Source organism: Lethenteron reissneri, chromosome 31 (assembly GCF_015708825.2).
Source record: "Lethenteron reissneri isolate LAM-NWPU_2019-01 chromosome 31, ASM1570882v1, whole genome shotgun sequence".
Classification (NCBI taxonomy): Eukaryota; Metazoa; Chordata; class Hyperoartia; order Petromyzontiformes; family Petromyzontidae; genus Lethenteron; species Lethenteron reissneri.
This window is the reverse complement of record NC_083809.1, coordinates 1,420,737-1,446,457: the sequence shown is the minus strand read 5'-3', so window position 1 is coordinate 1,446,457 and position 25,721 is coordinate 1,420,737. Positions and strand designations below refer to the sequence as shown.

Below are 25,721 nucleotides of genomic sequence, written 5' to 3'. Positions count from 1 at the left end.
GCGCGTGTGTGTGCGCATGCACACTGACAATTTTTTTTTTTTGCCGGACTTCCAGCCGAGCCCAGCTAGATCGCCCACGCACTAAAGGCCAATGACATAGCGAGCCTGGCTTGTGCAAACTTAAGAAAAATCCGAACTTTGTTTCGGCTCGCGTAAGTTGCGCTGGAAAGTCTCTGGGAGTCTTTGCTCGCAGGGGGAAATTCTCAAACGCTCTGTTGTCTGCCTGCATAGAATGGAAGCTGATGCTGTGTTTTTAATGTTCATGTCTTTATTCGCGATTTTTTTCCCAACCAAATGGAATGAAATGGACTTGTATTCTGTTTTATTATCTTTTTTTTCCCCCACGGGCAAAGTAAATATGTTCAAAAAATGTTTTTTGTTAATAAAGTGTTCAAATTTACATTCTAAATTTGGATGTCATTGTTAGCAATACTTATACATTGTCCATACATTACTATACGTGTCCATTTAGTATAGTCTCATTGGATTCTTAGAACATCTGAAAATAATATTTTTTAAAATGTCACACCACTGCTGGATGAAGGCCTTCTAATGCCATACCGACGATGAGGCGAAGTTGACCTTACTTCACCACGCAATTCCGTGTGGGTTGGTGAGGGGGGTTCGGAGGGGATATATAGTCATGGTTCAGACATTCTGCTCTCACTTGGCTTCAAATGAAGTCAAAGTTACTGACTGACTTGGCAACCAACAACCAATATTTTTTATTTCCCACCGTTTGCCCATTTTCTCGCCACCCAATCTCGAGTATGAGACAGGACTCGTTAGATATCTCGGTCGTGGCCAGTGGTCTCGCATTTGGCGATGCGCAGGTAGGAGCAAGTGTCCTCCTTTAGCCCTTGCAGGTTAATAAGGTTTGGAATGACTAATTACGTCGGTGGGCCTCATCACATGCACTTTCCGCTGGCCGTGGCCCAGAGCAGGTGGCCGGCGCTCACTGCTCCTCGGCGGTGGACGTCATGCGGAGAGAGCTGTTGTTTGTTTACGTGGCCGGGTAGCACCGTAGATATATAGTGTTGCGGGGCTTGTGGGGGTCTTTTTTGTCTCCTTGGATGTATCATAAGTAGGTCCTGGCAAGGGCACCTTGTGTTAGCGTGCTAACGTTACAACAGAGAGCTGAAAGAAATTAATATACGCACACCCTCTGTTTTAATGAGGACTGGTCAGAAAGTTCAGTGAATACGATCGTAAAAAGTGTCCATTGACTTACACAGCCAGAATAAAAATTGCAACACTTTTGATAAATGTCTTCTTAACTCATGAGTAAATAAGATTTCAGTGAAAACAAAGTGATCCTACTAAATGTTTTTGTATTGCTCTTGCGTGGTTTAATAGATAGCCTTAGGTAACCTTTATAACCACGGTATGGCCCATTGGGATGGAGTGGTGGCTTAGTGGTTAGCGCAATGCACTATGAACCCTATGATCCATGTTCCCGGCCATAGCTAACATGCATTGTGAGTGACACCTGAATATGTCTTGGTCCCACCCTCCCCTTGCAATCCTTCACAATTCCACACTGACCAGAGTGGTGAAGTATGGTCGAACAATCTCCATGATTGAAAGGCATGATGGGTTCTTCATCCAGCAGTGTTTTAACAAAGGGATATGAATTATTAAGAGCACGTTGAAACCAGAAGTCGCTTCTTCAGGGCAAGCCTGGGATAAATGTTGTTTTACATGTGGACGGAAATTGGAGTGCCTGGAGAAATCCTACGCTTTCGAGAGAAGATCGCTTAAACTCCGCAATATAAGTCAGCAACCGACTTTCAGTACTGGGAATTACAGGAGCCTTCCTGCCCCCGTTGGTGTAAGTGTTGATTAAAACCAGGAGCTTTAACATAAACCCAACATTGGGCTGGCATGACAAAGCCACTTATATTTCTTCCAAGAATATTATGCTCAAAACATTCCGACTTCCCACGTATATACTGTACGTACACACTGCAGCCCAGACCCTTGTCCCACGTGATGATTTTCTGTTCCGAAACCTCACGTCTCACCTCCGTGGTACCCGATTTGTGAAAGACTCTGTAGAGATGTGGTTTGAGGGGCAACCGGGTGAATTTTTCTGGAAGGGTATTGATTTGCTGCAGAAAAAATAGTGATTGCATTGATGCTGTGGGCGACTCCATTGAAGAATGAAATCATAGGCACGAGTATATGTGTGTGTGGTTTTAATAGTTTGTTTGCAAACACTTTCATCAAATATGTAGTCCGAAAATAAAAAAACGATCATTGAAATTTGAAGGCATAAAAATAACGTTGAACATTTTTTGGAAGGTACAGATAGGCTTTTGCGGAGTCCATACAAAGGCTCTTTATTAGAAATGTTGCTTTTTGTTTGTGTAGGTGAAAGGTATATTTCTGGGAAAAAATGTTTTTTTTTTACTACATCTGGATCTTACGTGCACGTTTGCGGAACAAGTGACAAATTATTGTGATGAAGCACCACTACCTGAAACATTAGTTCCTTATAAATCGTTCCATTTCATGTGTCAGTGAGGGTATAAAATTTGACCTTTACATATATATACACACAGACGCACACAGTACACACCATATACACCGATAGACGTATAAAAACTCTTGGGTAAAATGTTAGCAGGTTTTTGTTTCAAGAGCCTGAGTTTGGCTACACTGTGACCTGCTTGGCAAGCTGCGCGTTGCTTTTTCATCTTGGTTCGGTGTAGCGTGTTTCAGGCTGGTGGGGCTGTTCACTTGCTACTGCTGCTGCTGCCCCAGTCCCTATTTGACGACGACCTGCTTTCTTTCCCTTGTCTTCACATCCCGCTGTCTCTGTCTGTGCACCTCCTCCATGCGTGCTTCTCCCTCCCTCCCGCCCACCCGCTCGCTCGCTCGCATTCTCACCTCTTTGTCGCGCTCGTCCTGTCTGCCTGGCGCGGAGGAATCCGCACGCCGCGCTGATGCCGCTAAATGCATGAGCATCGCGCTCCGTTTGGGGTGGGGAGGCGGCGGTGGTTCGTATCAAATTAGTTTCCCGATGTTTTTCAAAATTGTGTGTTACCCTAAACGCGCACTGTTATTCTCTCACTTTATTACTTATTTTTGTTTAAGACAACTTGGATACTGACAGGATGCGACCCTTTATTTGGCTGTTTTCACATGTAAATTAATAAATAACCGGCGGGTGGAAAAAAAACCTCCAGAAATAATTGCTTAGTGCTCGTATGTGCTGCCAGATGGGCGAGGTCAGGAGGCCCACCGCTAGACAAGCCGAGCGGTCTATATCTTAGCTCGGCGAGTTAGCTCGGCACACTCTTGAACCTACCATGCAGCGCTACACGCTTGCAGATGCTCGCCTCGCATGCTGTTCAGTGCCCAGCTTCTCAAAACACTGCGTCCTGGCAAAACCTTTGCGTCCTAACAACGTCGGGATGATTAGGGTGGTATAGACCGCTGTGATTTTTCTGGTATTTTTCACACAAAGACATCAGGGCTGTGTGCTCGAATATGCTACGGCTGCTGCCTTGTCATTTGGACACCTGAATGAATGGATTTGTCTGAATTTTACTTTCTCCTTTCCGACCTTAAAGGACCGTGCCCATGGCGACGTGGCCGTTTGTAAACAAGAGAGTGCCTTGTTCCTGAGGGTCAGTCCCCATTTGCCGAGAATTGCGTTGGGTGGTGCTCCACTCCTTTGGCAGTGCTGAACCAGTGCTGGAATTTCCCTTTGGCAGAAACTAGTCTATCCATAGGACAACAACTTCCATTTACTCTGCCATTCATGAGCCGCATTTGTGTGTAGTTGATCCTTCCATGCTTAACCAGGATCACAGCTCCAAACCGATGCATGACAGTGAATGGGTTTGTGAATGGACCCCAGAATGGGCTGTTTGAACACCAGTACCCAAGCTACTCCTGCCCCTCTCTGTAAGATGAATTTTCATACTATAGAGAAGGGTTTACACAGGTATGGCCCCAGATTGCTTGTAATTTTCAAGATTGCCATAGTCTTTCTAACCGTCAATTGATTTATTGATCGTGTAAAGTCTGGTGCCCAATTTACAAGGGTTATGCCCATTTGTGCCCTGCTTTTTCTGCAATTGTAGCTATGCATAGATAGCTGTATGACGTCGGGGGCGGGTGAATACGGTCTATAAAATATAAAATACGCAGTGCGCATGCACTGTGGCTGCTCTGACCTCCCTTCCTATGAGCTAAAACTGTTGAGGTTTGAATGGAGTACAACCACCGTTTACAATTCACTGGCTTGTGTTTTTTTACAGTGTCAAGATAATCAACACTTTTGGCGCAGCCTGGTGGTAGCATTTTTATTTTATTTTTAGGCAAGTCATCCGGGACTGCCGAGGAGGTAAAACTGCCCGTCCTAAATAATGCAGATGCCAAGGCGGGTGATCGGGATTGATGGGGCCCAGGAAGAGAGAGAAAAAAATCCACGGCTTGTCATAACTGGAGGCCAACGTACCGTTTAATACGCCTTTAATTTCCAGTGTGTCCGTGGGGGCTTTTGAAGTGCACTGGCCGTGGGGATGTTGTTTGACAATTTTTTTTTGAGATTAATACATCTCATAGTCTGCTGTTTTTAAAAGAACCATTAAACAGATGCATATTAAGCACTCATTTAACATGCTTTTGTATTAAAATGCAGCGGTATAACGTAGCCTGAGAAGCAGAAAAGCTGTTTAGTAAACATTGGCACATGGGTGGAATAAATATTGACCACTATCTTGTTCACCAAACATTCTCCCAGCAGTGATTGGTCTATTTATCCCAGTTCAGGGAATAGGCATTCAGAGCAGGAATTAATGAGCAACATCACGTAATCGAAAATAATTCAGATTCCTTTTTCAATCTACTGCTGGATGAAGGCCTCTGCACGCCGTATCAGTCATGGGGTTCCCTCCCCCCCATACTTTACAACGCTGCGCAGTGCGGGCTACTGAAGGGGGAGGGGGAGCCGGATTGAATGAGATATCACTCACCACTGATGTAATTTGTGGCCAGGAATCAAACTTAGGTCACCAGGATCATATCAGAGTGCGCTAACCCACTGCAACGAAACACACGTCGGTGGAAATGCTCGTGGCCAATCGTGAGCCCTCTGACTCAAAAGCAAACCTCACCCCTTTGGGCCAATCACAATGTGCCGTTGTCTCCTTTGGCGTATCGAGTGCCGCCCCAAAGAGCATTTTTTTCTGGTCCAGCTGTCATCTTGGTGGTGTTTCATTTCCTGCTCCAAATTTGTGGCAACCAAAGAAGTCAATTTCACCATCGGCTTTTTCAGCTGTGGTGGTTTCTGAGCTAAAATTGTGCATCTGATGTTCATTTACGAAAGAAGCGCCTCGACGGGTGATGTGAAATGTCAAGGCTTAATTTTGACATCATTGGTTAACCGCCCGTGTATTTTATAAACATGTGACCACTTATTTGTCTTTAGCGTTGTACGTTGTTAGAAAGATATTGACATAACACCATACTCTCGGGTAAATGTAATCTGGGAAAATAATTTAGTTGTTTCCTTTCACTGTGGATAGAGAGGGAATGAAGATGTACTGTTAAAACATGATATTTTGTGTTTACATATTTCATCACCATCAGCCATACCACGTGCAAATATTAATATATACGGCTCGTGTCGGGGCGAGAGTAAGGTGCGTTTTATTAAATCAAAATAAATGCATAAAATATAAAGTATCTCTGTATGACGGTTAATACTTAATACGTGTGTGTTAATTTAGTGAAGAGCAGGCCCCCACGTATGTCATGGAGCAAGCCTCAACGTCCACACAGCATTTGTGCGCAGCACGCAATGAACGGTAAACGGCGGTACAGCACCGTCGTGGTTGGCGGCGCATGCCGATGGTCAGCCGGCGGCCAGCCGGCTTATTTAAACGTTTTGATGCATCCCGTGCCTTGGCAGGGCAGCAGGGAGACAATCGGTGTGGGGCACCGCGCGTGCCACAAAGCTGCGCCTGCGTCCCCTACGCGCTTCTCCCGTGTCGCGTGTTTAGTCTCGAGCAGCAGATGGTTCCATTCAACGGCGTGTCAGCCCCGCGCTCCGAATGGTACGCTCCAACGTAAACACTGCACGTCGCACGTCTCGTGTAATTCCGTAATTCCACAAGGTTTCGGTGTGGCCTGACCGAACTGGTTTGGGTTTTTAACTCGGAATGTGCCACGTTGATGAGGGGTCACATGGGGTAAATAAAATTTCGAAATAAAAACACACGAAGGGGAAAAAACTTTTTGTACATCGGATTCTAATACCCCCCTGCGGAGTCTTGAAGAATGTTTGGGGTCGTTATTGTGCTGGTGGCTATAACCATGACCAATAAGATGCGTGCCAAAAGGCAACGCTTCTCGCACAATGCAGTGGCTGTGTTTGTGTGCGCACGCTTGTCGCTGGCTTCACATGTCTACGGGTTTCTCTGCTGCTGTGCCCACAGGAGAAGCTCACAGTTGTCATTCAGTATTTGTAAGTAGTTGGTCGTCCCCGTGTCTGTAGATGCACGCTTTCGTGTCTGTAGGTGCGTACGTTACGGCCGTGCAGTGAAAACGTGTAGAAAGGCAACGTTACGGATAATGACCCTTTTTAATGCTTCGCAAGAAGCAGTGTCGTTACGCGAAAACCTCGTGCTTATAAGTGCTACCGACACGCCAGTGACAGCGCGCGCTCGTATGCATGCACACATGGGGACTGTTACTGCCGAAAGTGACGGCGTTAACGATGGCCCCTGTAAAGTATTTTCAGCCCGTGCCCGACACACTTGTTAAGACTGTTCATTGTGCTTGTAGTTGTGTGCGAGCGTAAAAGAATGAATGTGAAAACCGTAGCCCCACGGTGCATTGGCGAGCGCCGCCGGTGTGTCACGGCGATTCGCACGCTGTCGCCCACGCGAGGGGTGGTCAAATAATACTTTACATATATTGTGCTGCGGTCGTGGAGGAGGGGTCACTACCACCACCACCATCCCCCACCCTCCCCGACCCTCCCCACACCACACCAACCGATTCCCCCACCACGACACGAGTACTCGCCTGTCATCGCCCCGAAAACAGCGGCATGTGCTTAAAATTTGTACTGTTCAGTCCAAAGTCCCTTTTTGCAGCTCTGCGTAGCCCAGTGTGTACATAGTCTAACCCGCTGAAACCCACATGAAATTTTGTCACAATCACCATCAATGCGCCTGATCTTATCAGAATCTCAGAAGCTAAGCAAGGGTAGAGACCAGTTAATACTTTACGAGGGTTATGGGAGACTTTGTGACTACTCGGGTGTAGGCTTTGACTGAGGTGTCCTGGAGATGAGATCTATATATTAATGGATTATATCATCGAATCAAACTGTGTGGAGCTTTGATCTTACCCCCTCATTAATGTGGGTTTATTCAGGGGGTTGTGGTTTCCTCCCACTTGCTGTTCATGGGACCCTCCTTAAAATTAGTTTTTAGATTTCGTTGGTTAAGTAAAATGCATTTTAGTGTCGGGTTGATCACTCCTTTGTTTCCCCGATTGTCTCTAAACTCGCTTCCTCAACCATCCGTGCTGTCGATTATCTTCCCCTGTCCAGGCTCGAGATTATCCTGTTTTGCTTTGGCCTGTGTACACCATCTTTAGGATATGGTTACATTTAGGTAATACCGTATGTGTATACATCAAAACTATTGTGTATATACAAGCACAGTGGTTAGTGTGCTGCACTACGAACCCGGTGACCTGATTCCCGCTCACGGCCAACATCGGTGACAAATATTCGAACCTGTCCCGGGCCTCCCCTAAGGTCGACTCAGCCTCAAATGAGTACCTGGTGCGGTGTGTAAACATTGCCACTCGGGAGATAAAGGCAGCTGGGCGTGGTGCTCTCACCACCCACCGCCACGTGTGTCGGCCTTCAACAAGTCTGTTAAGGCTATTGACCTACAAGCTTCAGAATGCTTTAGGAAATGCCTCCAAATGATCTGCGCATACCTGAAGGTCTCTTTTACATTCACCTCCAAAAAAAGGCACACGGATAACGCTTTCCAAGTCGGGTACCATTGACATTTGTCAACAATTGAAAAGGAGTAGCAGTGCCTTCTAGGGTGGCACGCGGTGACAACAACGAGGACGGTGAAATAAAACCTCCCACGAGGTCGCTCTACTTTTCCATTTGCGCCTTGGCTTTAGCTGCCATCTGTCAGGTGAGAGCCCATTGATACAAACGTCTGTTGCAAGAAAGACCGGCTTGTATTCTAAAGGGGTTAACAAGTTTTACTTTTAAAGTATAAACAACCATTTGTTGTACGTTTCTATATTTGAATGATGTAATGGCTGAATATTTAACGGCACGTTGCATTTAGTTGTGCTTGAGTTGAAGGGAGGTTTTGCAAAGCCAACTTGCGCTTATTTAGGAGGCATGTAATCCATGGCATGGGCCTTGGTGCACGGAATGAAATGGGGGTACCCTGTCCCAATTTTTCCCCTTTTTTGTAGCCTTGGCACGTGGGCCTGTCTGCCCATGGGCCCGAGTGCAGTTTCACCACTTGCACACTTGATAGCTATGATATGCCACATAATGAGTCACGCCCCTTGCAATTTAATGATTCGTTATAATTCAGGGCTCACAATTTGATTCAACAATTGCAAGAACTGGATCATCTCTCAAAGAGTACAACTATCCACTGTATGGCCAACATACTGTCAGGGCAAGTGCTGGCACCGCACACGAAGGGCCTAATGTGACTCTCCCCACGCCCGGCCACCTTTGTCTCCCAATATCTGACGTTTAAACATCTCACCAGGCACTTATTTTAAGGCCACGTCGACCTAGGAGTGTCCCAGGACCGGTTCAGATAACCATGTTATCCGGAGCGCGATGCGCTTACCACTATACCACCGCCATACTCTCTCCTAACACACACACACACGGGATTTTTTTTTCTATTTTCCATTTCTTGTGCTGCCTCGCAACCGTTAACGCTTGTGAAAGGTCAAACTGAGACAGCCAGCCTGGTCACGAGGCCCTGCGTGTGCAGAGCACGTGTTGGCATAGCTCTTTCTAAATTGGCCAGAATTTAAATTTTCAATTGCCGGCTGGGAAAGAGAGCGTTTTCCTGTGTTTAAATGTGGTCTCTGTTAGCACATTTGAAGGCGAAGGTAAGCCTTGCAGTAGCTAAACAATTTTTTTTATAAATATAAAGGAGAGCTGTGCTTTCCAAAGTAGAGTTTATGAATAAACCTTGACTTAAAGCTTTCGTGACTGCAGGAATTCATACTCTTTGGGTCTTTCGGTAAAGTCAAGTAGATAGAAGAAAAATAATTTTAAAAATCACGACGTTTCGATCGCAACACAAGCATTCGTCTTCAGGTGAAAAAAAACAGCCTCGGCAGTCCGCCTCGCTGTATTTTTTCACCTGAAGACGATTGCTTGTGTTGCGATCGAAACATCGTGATTTTTAATTATTTCATTATTTTTCTATCTACGTGACTTTACCGAAAGACCCAAAGAGTGTTTATAAATCTACTTTTCTGTCCCCATTTTTTGCATGTTGATTGTGTGTTTTTCTTTCATGCCCTCAATTATTATTCTGTGAGTATTGGCTCCTTGTAAGGGTTTACTTGTCGTTGCTGATCGACCAGTGATCTACTCGAGTTCGACTGTTGTCGTGACCGAGGTTAGTAAATACTACCTCGTCGGAACGTCGGTCACCACCTCGTCATATATAACGAGGTAGTGACCGAGGTTATGAAATACTACCTCGTTATATAACCAACCACTCGCGGACCTGGAAGAAAGTTCACCACTCTTATCAGGGGTGTTCACTCGAACAGCTTGAATGGCAATTTGAACTGCGCCTTCGAAGATATGCGCAAGAACAATAACGCATCACTGCGGACGTGTACATTTGCAGTTGTACAGGTCTCCTCGACAAATGCGAAATTAAAACATTACACACACCCAAGTACATGTGCACACTACAGTTCATTGCAGAGCACAGTACTGTATAATACATTGTTGAGTGTCCTGTATATTACACAGTGTACTGTATAGTACTGTATAGTACACTGGGAAAAGCAAAGGAAGATTTTTTTTGTTTTACCAGCGAGTGCGAATGTTTTACGCGGGGTCGCTAACAACGCAATCGATGTGCATAGGTCGACATCAACACAGGAGGGTGCATTCGTGCAGGTGCGTTCTTGGTAAAGAGGAGGCACCGTCGTTAACGGCATTCTTTATTCGAACGAGATGTTGCTGTATCCACGTTAAATTTTTGTAGGTCGCGAATCGCAACGAGAGGAGTTTTTAGTTTACCCAATGAAATGTCCGTCTTGCACTAAAAAAAACAAGCAGCAGACATTTGTCTCGTGCAGCTCTTACCTGCGTCTAAGTAGATATCATTGGCGGCGTGGCTGCCTTTAGCCAAGAAGGCAACCCACTACGCTGCCTGGCCTTAACCAGAAACCCAGTCACCATTGTTCTCATGAGCGACGTCATGGACAGGTGATTGAATTTACAGAGCAGGGCTTCCACTGCAAGGTTAACGTGTCCTCAATATAGTTGCGTGTAATGTTACAGTGTTGCATATTTCAGAAAACATTTCCCCTCTGCCTCGTGTTTACGAGCGTTGTTTTACCCTCTGTAAAGCAGACTTCTTACTGGCAGTTTAACCTGTGCGGAAGTGTAAGCCTGTGGATGCCATGTGTCTGCTGTTGTATTTTTTGTAATGTCTTAACTTGGTCTCTTTATGGGTACATCATTCCTGCTGGTGTACATTTGTTGCCTTTAAACGTACGGCGGTGTTTTCTTCCCAACGAGAAAATGGCGCTGCTTAAATATGTATTTTCAGGACTAACATAGATGGAACATTTCGGGAGCAATATATTTTTAATCGTAGGGGATAGATTGAACGGTGTTCACAGATGGATATACTTACAGTGAATTATTGATGCTGCACCGTCATTTTGGCTCTCGTAAAATTCTACTTCTCCTCGGGACTCGGTGGCAAGACGAAGCCGTATAATTAGAGAAGCCACTGTTAATAATGTGACTTCACCGCGTATATTAATTTGCACGGTTTGTTACGGCGGTGTTAGTGGTCTCGTTCTCGGACCTGTGAACCAATCATGTTGTAACGTCCTATGAGCGTGTTCATCAAATGTTAATAGCTTCCATACAAGACCATGCGATCGTTGCTAATGGAGGTTTTTTGTATTTAATTGGGAACAAGGTTTAATATACTATGGAAATTAAATGTACCCAAATTAACTTTGCTGAAGCGGCTCACGGTGAATAAATACACTTTGTTTCTGACTATATATGAACAAAAACGGCACGTAAGCAATTAATTTCCCGCTGTGATGTCAAATAGTGCTTCCAGTATTTAGTAGAAGTTGTTGCGGCTATATGCACAAAACAGTACACAAGGACATCTTCAACAGACAGATGTGGCTGCCGTCCTCGTGTAACACAAATAGGGATTATAGTTTAGGCTTGTATTGATCTGTCGAGAAGCCTGGGATGCCAATTGGGATTTGCAGCAGTAAGCGCTAACCGCTCCAGTGGTGAGTGCACGGCCGCGGGAAAAGTTCCGTCCGAGCGTTTGCATGAGAAGAGGAGCAGAGCTGGTTGAGCAGCTGTTACTTTATTTTATTTACACTCGTTTACCCTGGGAAGCCTCACCGAGTCTCAAGGCTTTTTTTCAGGAGGGTCTATCGCAGAATGGGGCGATGTTGCTACGTGTCAATCCCACTTCGGTCATTTGCAGGTACGTTTTCAGCATTGGGGTGTTTGGCCAATACCAGCTACATTGTACGGTTCTTTTAGCTATGAAATGAAACCTGAGAACTGAGAAGAATTCGACAGCCGAACAGAGGGACAACATGCAAACCCCAAACAGAAAGGTGCCCGAGTTTGGAATCAAACTGGTACTGTTTGCTGAGAGGCACATGTGTTGTCACTTTAGCCATCCTGCCATGTATATATGTTGGGTTACGTTAAATGAATATGTTAAGTATGTGCCCTGGCAAGACTGGCAATTTCTGTACAAATGTCTGTCGCAATGAATATTTTCCCTCGATTTATGCTTGTGCAATCTCGCTGCGATGTTTTTTTCTTTTTAAACGAGAGACCTGGGTACCATCGTGATGTAAATAGTTAAGCGTTGTTTTGCTCGGTGTTTATATATGCAAACCAGATGTTCCTTGTGGCCTCCAAGAGGTCATGGCACTGTCAATTGGGTTCATTATATGAAATCTGTTTTGGTTTGTCCATGTAGGGAGTTTTTCTTATGGTACTTTAAATGTATGTTTTAACACCGTAATCTGAGGAGGTAGGCTGTCATATGTGGGCAGTTTTCAGAATGAGAAATAAAATACAATAAGTCACACATCCCTCGTGCACCTACGATGAGAACTAACAACAGGATCTCCATCTACCAGGCTTTTGCCACCCACCTTTTGCAAATCACAAATAAAATCAACTGCTTACGCTCCGTGTAGCAAGGACTATCCTGTTCTACCTTCAAGAGACAGCTTCTTTGGAGGGCTTCGGAAACACATTTTTCATCCTACGGGAGAGCAATACAAGGGAAAGACTGGCCTTCACGATCCAGTTAGGGAGCTGGATAAAAGACTCTCTCGATCACTATTACACCCTTGCAGCAAAAACCCTGCCGGGACCAATAAAGACTCATTCGACAAAGGCGTTGGGAGCGTCGTGCGCTAATGTGTGTAAAGTGCCAATAACGGACATTTGTAAAGCAGCCGCATCGACGCCTGCAAACACATTCATCAGGCATTACCGCCTAGACCCCCTCTGGCTTCGGCCCAAGCGGCGTTTGCAAGAATAGTGGTGCCGTTGGCTATATTGTAAGTAGGGCTGGGACAATTATAGTCGATTAAGTCAATTAATTAAGAATTGTAAATGGGACTGCTTTTTTGTGGTCGATTACTCGGGGCCCCTTTAAAAATGGCATCCGCGCCCACATCCTTGCGGGTAACCCCCTACCCAGCAGGCAGTGCAGCGCCGCTGATGATGCCGATGACGCTATCTAGGCCTGCCCATAGCCTCCCGTCCAGTGGCACACGTGGGAACAGAGGTGACGACTTGTGTCACAATTTCGTGTTGTTATCTAATTTAGTCGAGTGAGAAACCGTTAATCGATTCCATAAATCCTCGAACATATTGTTTGGTGGCAGTGGTGCCCAAGTACAAACAACTCAAGTGCTTACATGCCAATAGGTAACTATGTATGTGCCAATAACAAAAATGTTCATGAAGAAACGTTTTATTTCTTTAATTTATATCAGGGCTCCCATGGTCTAAAGTGCAGTCTCCAACTCTAATCCACTCCATGTCGCTGGTCTCTCTATTTGTATGCTATGAAGAAGGGGAGTGTCTTGAAATATCGTAGATCATATGCTTTTCCTTTCAATGAATGCGAGTTTTTTTTTACTTAAATCATTGGATAGTCCAGCTGTAATTATCCAATCTTTCAATTGAGTCATCCCTGTCTTGAGTCGTATGCCACTGGCACATGGCATGGAGTGCTTACAGATGTCGTGGGTGTCAACAGCTAAAGCGTGAAAAATTATTGTCTCTGCTGCCACGTTGAACCCTGACCTGCTTATCGTGCATTGGCCCTCTCATAGGTTTGACACGATCAATCAAGCTTAGTACGTAAGGTCTTTCGAATTGTTTACGGAGGTTCCAGACAATTTCTCATTAAGAAGTGGCTTTACACTATTGAAGGAAATTTCCATTCGGTTTCATGTCATCTTTCAATTGGTCAGTGTGTTATTGTTACTATGTGGGTCACATTTGTTGAGTTATCATAAACGCCTACGAATTTGTTCTTGGAGGTCCAAGTTTTTTTAAATAAATTCACAGATTCAAGGGGCTAGTGCACACTCTGCAAGGAGCAATGGAGTGTTGTTGGGACGTGTAGTGTGTTCCAGTGACTTCCTCCTGCAGTGCCAGCTCCTGCAAAGAGAGACAGTGCTCCTCCCGTCACTCGCTCACCAGCGATCAGTCACCTCACTATATCACGCTTCTATCGCAACTACCATGGCTAGTGTCTTCGAGAACTTGACTCGTTGATTTCTTGACCCGTATTGAGGACTCTGTCTAGCAGATGGACTGTGTTCAACCACAGCCACCACACTGCAGGTCACACTTCTTCTGCTTCATCCCTCGCACCGTTCCGTTTTGAAATTCGTTCCCAAGCTCGTATAACGTTGATCAATTCAAGAAACGTGTGAGCTCTGATCTATTACAGCTTGAACAGCGCTGATTGTTGCTGCCACTGATGCTTTAGGCCTGTGCTTAGCCAACGACTACAAGGGGGTGGTGACTGCTCCGACACTTTCTGAGCCTCCCTCAGTGGACCATCTTCTGAAGGGGTCTGCATCTATGGAGAGGCCTCTTTCAATGGTTCAAGATTCTTTACAAATCAGCAGTCCGTGCCAAGGAAGAGAGCTGTCATTACTGTGGATGTGAATGCAGACATTTTATTTTTGTTAAAAAATCTTTACGCAAGACCAATATCTTATTGAATGATTGTTTCTAATTGCCTTACATTTGATGACACACTTTCTTTCTTGACAACAGTTAAATGTGTAACCAAGATTGAAATGGATGAAAGGTGCTAAAGGCTATTTGTGCAATAACGAATGGTGTTGTGGCTCATTGAAGGAGCAACATGAATGCACAAATGGCAACAATGTGACTGTTGGTGACAAATATCTTCGTGGCAAACTAAGCACAAATTGTACGGCAATGCATGTTGTGCGGTTTTGTTTAGTAGATAAATAAATAAAGCCATTATTGTAAACATTTTTCACAGACCTTGGATGTATACTTTTGAGGGCCACAGCTTAGTGGAATATGGAATCCATTGGAATTGCATTTGTCATCGTATTCAAAGCAATGTGTTGTAATCAATGCATGCTGTATGTCTGCAGGGAGCATTGTGGGTTTTTAGCAAGTATTCAAACCCAAGGCTGTGACAATGTATTTGGAAATTTAGCCCTCAAAACAGGAATGACGGGCTATGAAAGGGGACGGTATTCATGATTTGCTTGGCTTATGTGGTATATGTTTTCCACTTACTGCAATATTATACCTGTTCAAGGTTTAAAGACGCGTCCTTGAAGACACACACATATACGAATCTGTCTGGCCAACTGCAAAAGAGTGCCAACGCTCTGAGGGCTTGCGCACTCATAACTGTATCTGTTTTTCGATATTTGAAAAACGTGTCGATTTATTGCGGCATAGAGCTTGCAACCTACGTTCGTTATTTATTCAGCGGATGAGTGCTTCACGGACCATAAGCGGTTCGAGCGATTGGACTCTTGTGCTGTATTTACAGAATATTTGTGAGTACATTATAGCACTTTAATTTACTGTAATTTGGCACTTGTGAATTTCTGTGCTTTGCCGCTGACGCTGATGAGCCCCAAATGGATGTATTGCCGTTATTGTATTTACATTAGCCACCTGATTGCTTTGTAACCTTCTCGTGATACTTTGTAGCAGTTCATTGTAGCGTTTTCTGTGTGCGCGTTTTAATTATGGCCACACATTTGCCGCTCGTCATCATTGTCCATTTTACGTCAGTCGATTATTATCGTTGTCCGTGTCAATCTCAGAGTGCTGAGGAGTGTTTATGTGCTGGTGTGTTTTTGTCCGGTTCAAGGCTGATTGGGTTGAAATTTTCACCAATTTCATTTTCAACGGATTGACCACCACCGCATCTTGTACCTGTAATTAATTGATCTGCAGCACAACATCAACTAGTGTCGGCCATCACCGCTCCCAATAGAAGCATGGCTCAGAATGCGGGGCCATCTGCGGCGCGCTCCATCTTCCACGCGAACTTTCTGCGTTACCCAGCTCGCGACGCTGAAGCAAATCCCGATGCGCTGATTTGAAGGTCAGCTAAATCCCTTTCGCAGATCCTCAAAGCGTGTTTTTTTTTTTCATCATGCGTCGAGCAATTTGAGTAGCCTTAATCACCCTTCGGCATCCCACGCAGTCCAAAAAAAATATTATCTCTCAGTGTTGACATTCAGGTGCTGTCTGTGCACCGTCATGCATCCCCATGTGCACTTTCTCGGTTCAGCCCTTCACGCCGTACTATTGATTTTAACAGGCCTCAGGTTTAGCTGACTTTGTACTAATGGCTTGTTTCCCTGCCCGAGATCCATTACGGCAGTCGTTAATGACTTTTCCCCCATTGTGCCCGCCCCCTCGCGTGTGCCGTGCCCGGGCTATTGTTGCGCCAAGGCGCAGGTTTGGCCCTTGCTTTTTGTGCGAAAGGAGGAAACGTTCCATTGATCACGTTAAACATTAATACTTGTTCGCGTGTGACTATGGATCATGGGATCATGTAAAATGAAACTATCTCCACGCCGCGGCATCTTAGGTCATTCAAGACTTGTTAGGAATAAGGCGTAATTTTAAATGTAGTCGTGGATATTATCAACCGTTCGCTCCGTGCACATTGATAACCTTTAAGTTAATGTAAATTCGAATGAGTTTTAATATCGTGCACAGCTACTTAATTGCATGCACTTTTAGCTTAACATGGAGACCTTTTTACGTGTAGGTTGAGTTTAAGTAGACAAATACAAATGTGGTAAATAACTTAGTTTAATAGCAAATGCATTTGGCGTTTTTTTATTTGTAAAATTTATTCAATAAAGTCATATGCGTGATTCAAAAACCAAGTAAATTGAAAACTATTTTGGTAAATGTGCAAAGTGATTTGAGAAAGTGTCCCATTTCTCACAATTGCAATCCTAATAGCGGTTTTTAAAATCATAAATCACCAGCATTTGTCGCATCATTATCATTATTTCACCTCGACGTTGAGCTCCGTGGAGGAGTAAATAAACGCCATGGAATAATTTTAGCCCACAGCCTCGCCGTGGAACATAGAGATCTGAAAACAATTCCTGTCGCTAATGACTGCAATTGGTGACATTGAGGAGGGCCTTGGTGGCTTCATTGCGTTTTGTGCGACGAGCGATACTGGGGGTGCGGGAATGCTGTTGGGGGCGTTGGGGGGGAGCTTTGGGTTTTTTTCCCCCTCCTCCCTCGGTCTTGTCCCCCCCACTCCTCCTCCTCTACCCCACCCCCGCGGCTCCCCAGGTCCACGTCGACGTCCGTGTTTGCCCATTGGTACGAGCTCGCCCGCGGCGCGCTAATGGCGCGCCAATTAGCTGTGCGCGTCCTCCCAGGCCCTAATTGCCAGCTCGGGCCGCCGCCGCCAAGCCCAAAGATTGCTACCCGCGGCCGCGGCGCGACACACGCACGCGCGTAATAAATGACTGCACCCCACGAAGACGGCTGGTTCAAACTGTAATTACCGCATTGACAGATAATGCAGCGACACAGATCTTTTGTTCTGCGTTTAGCCCAAGAAAAACAGTTTACCTTGAGGTGCGCGCCTCCTGAAGAGGCTTGGCTTGCGCGTCAACCAGCCGGTGCGAATTTCTACTGCCCCCCCTCCCTCCACCCCCATCATCGCCCACCGTGTATTTAATTCCGAGACTGTAAAAATTGATTTTTGTCGTGATAAATTAATTAAATGCATCGTTACGGTTACTTGCTGGCAATAAAAGCCATTGTGCTTGATGAAATACCTTAATTACAAAGTGTAGATTGGCATTTTTAATTTATTGCTGTTAAGTGGTTGCTGGAATGGTGCTTGGCGCAGGGCGGGGGGGCGGATGGGAGCAAAGTCTGCGCGGTTTCTGAAAATAAGCAGGTGGTTTTGCAAGCAGCCAGCAGCAGCAGAAGCCACTGCCATTAGTACATTACATCGCAGCACTGTGACATTGAGAGGTCAGCCCTTAATGATGGCGTCAAAACAAAATGTCCAGTGTCCATCACATTTGTAAAGTGTCACCCCGAGGTGTATGGTAAAGTCAACGCTTTAAGACGTTTGTGCTGCACATATACACACACACACTCGCGGGCATGCGCTCCTAATGTGTGTGTGTGTGCATGCTCAGTTGAACACGTAGGCTTTCGCCGACCAATATTATTCGTAATGAAGGTTTTTTGGTGATGACGTCCTGCTGCTGCTGCTCTATTTAACACGGGATGCAGGTGGATTGCTTCACTATTCTGGCAAATCGCCGATGATTCTGGATGATGTAATTACCAGCGAAACGTCACGGCACTACTCAAATTGTAAATGTTGTGGGTTTATTCTCCAACACACCGGTGGGCGGAAGTGGTAACTATTTGGCGTTTTGTTTACGCGACAATCCCCCTCACTGATTGGCTGTGTCGGGTGGTGGAGGGTCACGACACATTTATACTTACACGACCTAACCCAAAAATCTGTATTACGTGTGTATGCTGTTAATTTTTCAGCAGCTTTGAAATATAATCTTGCCTGTGGCCCCTTTGAGTAGAATTACTGTACTTGTATCTACCCTACAACATATTAGCCACGCGAATTTCTATTAATGCGTTGCCCTGTATGTGTGTGCGAGCGGTGTGTGATGAAAAACCAACTCCCGTCTCAGTGGATCAGTCTCGGATATGTTAACGCAGTTGTGTTGCTTTTCAGGTGAGGGTTGCACCGTTTGAAAGTGATGCAGGAGGGCTCGTGTTTACCCAACGTAACTGCTCAAACAAACTCATCGTCTCTGGCAGAGAGGCCCGTGAGGCTTTCTTCCCTCGTCGTGCGTTTGTGTTGTTTGAAGTTGGAGCGCTTTAAACAAATGAATGTTAGCTGGCCACGAGTTCCTGCCAGTCTTGACCCGTGTTATTGCCTGTTAAGCTGCCTGTACAGTTGTTATGGGCTGGTCTGATCAGATCCAGCCGATAAATGTTAAAGTGACATTTGAAGCTAATGGGGGGTCCGTCACTCTTGCCGACACGTTATAGCGGAAGCCATCCCTGTGCTTAATAGTCCGTAAGAGGCCAAAAGCGGCGGTATGATGTACGGAGCGTATTATGCGTGGCCCTGTGGGATCTGCCGCTTTTGAAATAGGTCATATAAAGAGACCTCCTCAAATAGTGTCTCAATGCCAGAGCCGTGTTTGTATTCTTTGGAGTTTAGGCAGTGAAGTTCCGACTTGTGTTTGATGTGCTCTGCCGCTCTAAAGGCTGCTGCTGCGCGTTGTGGAGGAGCGGCCCTGCGCTGGAAAGGGCTGAAAGGAGCCCAACAGAGAGGCGAGACCTACAAAGGGGGGGAGAGGATTTATTAATTGTGAAATCTCCATCCGGCATCCGTCCAATTTGCTGGATTGCCGACCCAACAGGCTTTTAAATGCGTAACCCAAGTGCATTAACGTGCCACATGACAACCTTTCTTAAAACAAATGGGTTTTTTAGATTTTTGATTGTTTCACTTTTGCACACTTTCCCAGTATGGCAAGTGCTTTAATGTGTACATGTCTATAATGAGTACTGTGTTGCTTGATATTCCGCACATATTAGAGCGTGTGTGTGTGCCCTGTCACCGTCTCTTATATACCACATGTCTGGTGAGTCAACTGAGTCTTACCGTACATAATGCACTTGTACTAATGTTTGCCTATTTGCGCGATGTTTAGGTTGAACATACTTGAGTGTAAACATGTATTTAATGTAAATAGCTTAAAAAAGCGATTTGTTTTTATCGTGCGCAAAGTGCGAACAATATTTTGAAATGTGACACATTTTATTAATCCTGAAAAAAAAACATTGAAAGTGTTTTACTAAAAAGATTGCATAATATAATAATAGGCCGTATTAATGCTTGCTTTACAACAAAAATCTACACTCCCCTGCGGTCATCCGGCATATAAACGGCAGTGTCCTTGCCATTGCAAGTTCTTCGTGGCGAGGGGTATTTGCAATGTATCTATCTTAACCGCTGTAAGCACAAAGTAATTTTGTTTCATTTTTAAACGTATTCATGCAAAAAATTCAAATAGAACCGGTTTTCATTGTCTTAAATGAGGATTCTAAAGCACTTCGTCCCAATTAGTGAATTAATTGTCCTGTAGTTCTACCGCTGTTATTCAGTATTTCATTTGAGACGTAAATGTGGAACAACAACACACGTTTGCCCGGCACTGATTAGCGTCCCTTCATACCACTGCCAGGCTGATTTAGCTGGGCCAACTCTGCAAACTTTTACATTGCAGTACTCGCGACCGCTTTGCCTTCGCGCAAATTAAAATTCCGCTGAAACAAAAGAGATCGCCAAACGTTATTGTTAACCGCAAGAACAATATACATTTTCGGCGAAACAAAAGCCAGCGGCCAAGTTGCGCGTGTAAAACAAAACAAAAAACCGGGACAGAATTTTAAAGAGGCGAGCGCGTTAATTTATTTCTCGGCTCCTGCTGCGGGAGGCCTCAATCAGGCGACCCGGCACCGCTGCTAGTGCGACCGTCATTTGCATGTCAAAGCGCTCGGCCCATTGTTTGTGAGACAGTATTCAAATCGCATTAATTGGAGGGCCTGGTTTATTCTGTCGAGAATAATTAAAGCCGTTGAGATAATTCCGCAGTTTTTTTATTGTATACATCTATATAGTATCATCATTAGAATTTTTAATTGCTGTGGATTTTTCCCCCCCATCCATAGACATTGCAAAGATAACCATTTAAGTTTGCCGCCAGTTAGTTTTACTGGATATTGATACGTTAATAGGATAACGCGTGTGTCCTTGTTAATTTCAATTACGTTTTTAACAATTAGCACGTATCTATTTCTAGGTATATGGCCTACCTCAATGGTCCTTGAACTGACCTAGATTGCTGTGGTAATCTGCACACACGTACTATGAACAACTGTTGGTTTCAACAGAATGTAATCACTCGTCTCGTTCCCTCGCAGTAAAGTGAATATATTTACATTCCCATAAAAAAAGGCTTTTAAGTAAATAACAGAAGCGACTTTTTTTCCTTCGCGTTTTCCTGACAATGTAACGCGATAGGTAAATGGGTGATTGAAATGTTCGCCAGTCCTGAACGTTGGCAGCGTTGGATACGTCCACCAGCTCGTGGCTGTGGATATTTGAAGACAATATCTGCTGTCAGGACTCTTAAGACGCACTGACTTATTAAAAGGTTACATCGAGTTTCGTGAAACGCTGAAGTTTGAAAAAGCTGACATTTCGGCCAACGGACCTTTTATATTTACCGTGCCAGGTGTCATCTTTGAAATCGCGTGCCTTTGTTTCCCCCCCCCCCGCACCTATTTCCCAGAGCTCTCGTGTATATCCAATATAAAATGCTAACACTCGCAGTACGTGACAGCGGCTCATTACGAATCAAAAGGGGCCGTCGGTGTGAATGGAGAGTTCAACCTGCTCTTCCGGTTGCGGCCCACGGATGTTCACGCGTGGCTACCCTTTCCCGCGAGTGGCCCGTTTGATCTACAAAGGGGGGAGGCGTCCACTTTCAGCGGCCGCGTAGCGGCCGTGCCTCGCGCATTCAAGGCAATTTGTAGCACGAGCGGGTTCTGTTACGCTGACGTACGTCGCCGGCTTTGAGAATGAAACGGAATCGATTGTGTAACGGGGGGGGGGGGGGGGGCATAAGTGGGCATTGTTTACGCGTGCCTTATGCAAAGTGGCGGAATTGATGGAGCTGATCAAAAGACGCACGCGTGTGTCCCACTGTTTCCCGCTGCTGTCCGACGACTTGGAAACGAAAGAGTGTGGATTCCCGCTGCACGAGCGTGTTTCGGGTGAGCTTTTCAGCTTTTCATGGAGCTGCTGTGTTTAAGAACCAAACGTAGAGTACAGCGCCAGCGCACTGATGCGTGAATGCATAACGTACGGCTTTGATTTTAGTTTTTCTTACGTATTCACATACATATGTGAATACAGTGTCTACAAGGACCACATATACATGTTAAATATTTACATTTATTCGGGGAAGTGAAAACATTTGAGATTCAGGTTTCGATGAAAATATTGCACCAACAAAATGTTATGCTTATGTTGATTAAAGCTACATATTGAAGATTTGAAATTACAATATTAATTGTTTTTACTTTTATAGCCATATTCTCAGAATGTTTTGACAACGGCTTATATATACATAGTTATCACTTGGACAATGCTTTGTCCTTACCCATGACGCTCAATCTCATCGCCGGCGTTGATTGCGCTTTTAATAAAGTCGGCAATCAGCGCGGTATTTTTGTGGAAGCTGCTTCATTAATGAGCGATATCTGAACTGATTCTTACCTCGCACCTTCAACCCACAGTGACCAGCGTGGCAAAGTATGGTCAAACAACCCCCATGACCGACATGGCTTGGGGGGGGGGGGGGTTTCATCCAGCAGCGGATGGACAAAGGGCCGTAAATTATTATTCATTATACCTTAAAATGTAACGCCAAATCATCGTGGACTATTTCTGCTGCATTGATTAAAAAGCCCTTGTCATCATTAGCACATTGCTGGAGAACGGTGAAGCACGCATGCTCTGTGCCGCCAGATGCTGTGACATATGTAAGTGTCTCCGAGAGATGCCAGCCTCTCGGTGGCTGAGTTGGATGGACACTTCGGTCACATCCTAATGAGATGCTTGTCTGATCAGAGCATGCAAAGTTTCCAGCGCACACAGCTTGCATGTTTACGCGTGACATTAAATACCATATTAACTATTCCCGAGGGTTTCTCGTAAACATGCGGCGAAGAGTGCACGCTGAGCATTGGCGACGCCAGGACATTGGCGAATGAAGAAGATGTAAATGTTCCTAGCATTCAGGCTTTTTTGGTATTTTCCCCGCCGAAGGAAGGCATTGTGTCGGCGCGCGTGCGTGTGTGCCAAGTAAAAAAAACGGGAGCGTGATTTAAATGCAAAGCCTGGCCGCAGGGCTCGTCATTGTGTTCAAATTGTGTCAAATACACCGGAGACCCGCGTAATGTATAATTTGGCATGCCGGCGTCTGTTTCGTATCGAGCCTGCCGCGTTGATAGCAATATCAGGCGAAGCGCACAAACGCACGCCCGCCGTGGCTGCAAGACGACAAGGAGAGAGAAATCCACCCGATAGGTTTTGTGAGGACCTTTTAAGCCAGTTCGTTCACTCAACTGTAAATCCTTCCTCTGTCATTTTAATTCCCTTGTTATTTGTTTGGTTCGTATGAATTGTTTGCAGTGGTTCACGTTTGTATTTTCTTCCGTTGTTGGTCTTTGTTGCTTCGTGTCTAAATATACACGTGCACTTACGTGTGCAGCATTGCATTGCTTCGGGGCTCTTCACTAAACAACGTGAGTTATCTCTGCATATAAGTTCACAAAATATACATCTGTGTTGCAAGCTTCTTGCTGAAACTCCTACAGAGGTGACAGAATATTGACAAATGTGCTCTCGTTGGAGCTGGAATGACAGTCCGAAGGTCATAGGACAATTATATTTGTTGGTTGACCTTTTATGACTTCAATGAGTAAAAATGTTTGTATAAGAAATGCATAGGGTTGTTAAACTTCTTGTATTAAAACAACACATCTTCATAAACAACTTGGTTCTCATTACAGCAATATTTTACCATTGTGGCATGGACTCGTTATCAATATAATCAATATCGTACTAATCGTCGACAGCAATGGTCAGAAAACGGTGGAGTGGTGGTGCAATGGTTAGCGCACTGCGCTATGAACGCGGTGATCAGAATTAGATTCCCAGCCACGGCTAACGTCAGCAGTGAGTGCTATCCGAACCGGTCCTGGTCCATCCCCTTCACCATTCTACGCTGACTAGTGCGGTAAAGTATGGCCACATAACCCCAGGCATCCTTGTTGTTAATGTTTACGTGAATAAGGGTGACAACCATTAATGAATGCAACCTCAAGAGCCGTGTGTTGCTGTGTGCGCCAGGTTCCTTAGAAGATGCAGTGGACACCCGAGCATCCGCACCAGCACCTGAGCCCCTGGCAGGCGGCGGCCGTGCCCCCTCCGGTGCAGATGCCCGTGGCGGTGCCGCCGCACCCGCCGCCCATACAGCGGTTGGACCTGTCGGGCGTGCCGCTCCCTGGCCACAAGAGCGCCGCGGCGGCCGCGGCAGCCGCGGCGGCCGCGGCGGCCGAAGCGTACCAGGTGCACCTGCAGCGCGGTCACTCGACGTACTCGTGGGCCAACGACGACATCTCGGAACTCACCGCCTCCAACCTGCTGAAGCGCTACGCCGAGAAGTACTCCGTGGGCGGCATGGACGGCTACCCGGACGGCGCCGCCAACAACGGGCAGAAGCCCGAGCCCGGCGAGCAGCCCTGGTCGGGCATCTACGCCATCAACCCGGCCGTGCCGGACCTCATCCGGAGCACGTCTAGCACGCCGCTGCCCTCCGGCGGGGACGCTCCGCCGGGCTCGCTGGCGGAGCAGCCGGGTTACGCCTCGCAGTCGGGCGGCGTGTCGCGGCTGAGCCCGGCGCCTCCGCCCTCCGCTGGCAGCGCCGTGCCGGTGAGCAGCGCCGCCGTAGCGGCTGCGGTGGCGGCGGCGCGCGACTACGCGCCGGCCTACGGCTCGAACGGTGGCGGCGGCAGCAGCAACGGCGGCTACCTCTCCGCGCCGGCAGGCTACCCGCAGTGCGGGCCCGTGCCGGCGTACGCCGCGATGCCCAGCCCCGTGTACGGCTACTCGCCGTCACCGTACCTGGCGCAGCAGGCGGCGGCGGGGGTCGCCTACCCGCACCCGCACCACCACCACCATCACCACCACCACCAGTCCGGCTCGGGGGCCTTCGTCCCGCCGCCGCCACCGCCGCCACCGCCTCCTGGGATTTTTTCGCACGCGGCCGGGCCCGGCTACGCGGGGTACCCTGGCCACACGGCTAGCTTCGCGTCGGAGCCCGGCACTAGGAAAGCCTTCTACCCGGGCCGCGATGGGGACCTGGATTACGGAGGCTACCGGTCTCAGCAGCCGCAGCAACAGCAGAGGGACACGCCCAGCCCGCTGTACCACTCGTCCGACGGCCCCACGTCCATGCAGGTGTGTACGCGGTGCCGGCGCACGGAGCACCTTCTCTGCCGCTGGCCTGAATGCAACAGCGTCTTGGGCTGTTCCGTGCATGCGATTTAAAGGCGCGTTATTCACAAGAGAGTATTCACAATTGTTATTTACCATTTAATCAAGGCAATGTATTTCTGTAATAACCAGATAGGACTTTTGGGGTGGAACAGGGATGAAGTGGTCAGCACATTACACAAGGATCTCGGTGACCTGGGTTTGATTCCCTGCTATGGCTAACATGAGTGGCGAGAGATATATGAAGCGGTCCAGGGCCCCATCCTCATTCATGAAACCCCACTGACCAGTATGGTGAAGTATCGTAAAACAACCCCCATGATCAACTTCACATGGGGAGGCCTTCATCTAGCAGTGGATTGCCTTCGTGCTGAACATTATAATTCGATCATTAATTATGAAGGGCCCATTGAGATGAAGGATTTATTTTTGGGAAGAGTATAACCTGGGAATTTATGATTCAGAATCAACATTCTCGTGTCCCACAACGATTCTTGGCAGCTTATTGTGACCTCTGGCAAATGTGTATGTTCACGAATGTTTCTTTAAACATGAGCCTCATGCCACAATCTGATTTTAATGATAATTTTAATTTGTTCAGATCCAACAAGGACATCTTTGCCACCCGTCACAGTTGGGAGTTAAACTTTCGTCATTGAAATGAGACGATCTTTACCATTGCGTCATCGTCATTGGTGACATTGGTGGTGGCTCTGATGGGGATGATGACGTAACCATTGG

The 25,721-nt window shown here is 46.3% G+C and overlaps 1 protein-coding gene across 11 annotated transcripts in view; it reads left to right on the top strand.

Annotated features, from left to right (window-relative positions):
• The window catches only part of LOC133349639 (fidgetin-like protein 2), a 66,808-nt gene that overhangs the window by 29,079 nt on the left and 12,008 nt on the right, over positions 1 to 25,721 (top strand). For 9 of the 11 annotated variants that reach the window (XR_009755972.1, XM_061563239.1, XM_061563244.1 and 6 more), the window contains one exon: positions 23,835 to 24,944. Coding sequence is in view for 10 of the 11 variants with exons in the window: in XM_061563239.1 (XP_061419223.1) it covers positions 23,847 to 24,944 (1,098 nt within the window). In the remaining variant the exon portion in view is untranslated. The remainder of the gene's footprint in view (positions 1 to 23,834; positions 24,945 to 25,721) is intronic. The other 2 variants (XM_061563247.1, XM_061563243.1) reach the window with 1 other exon arrangement.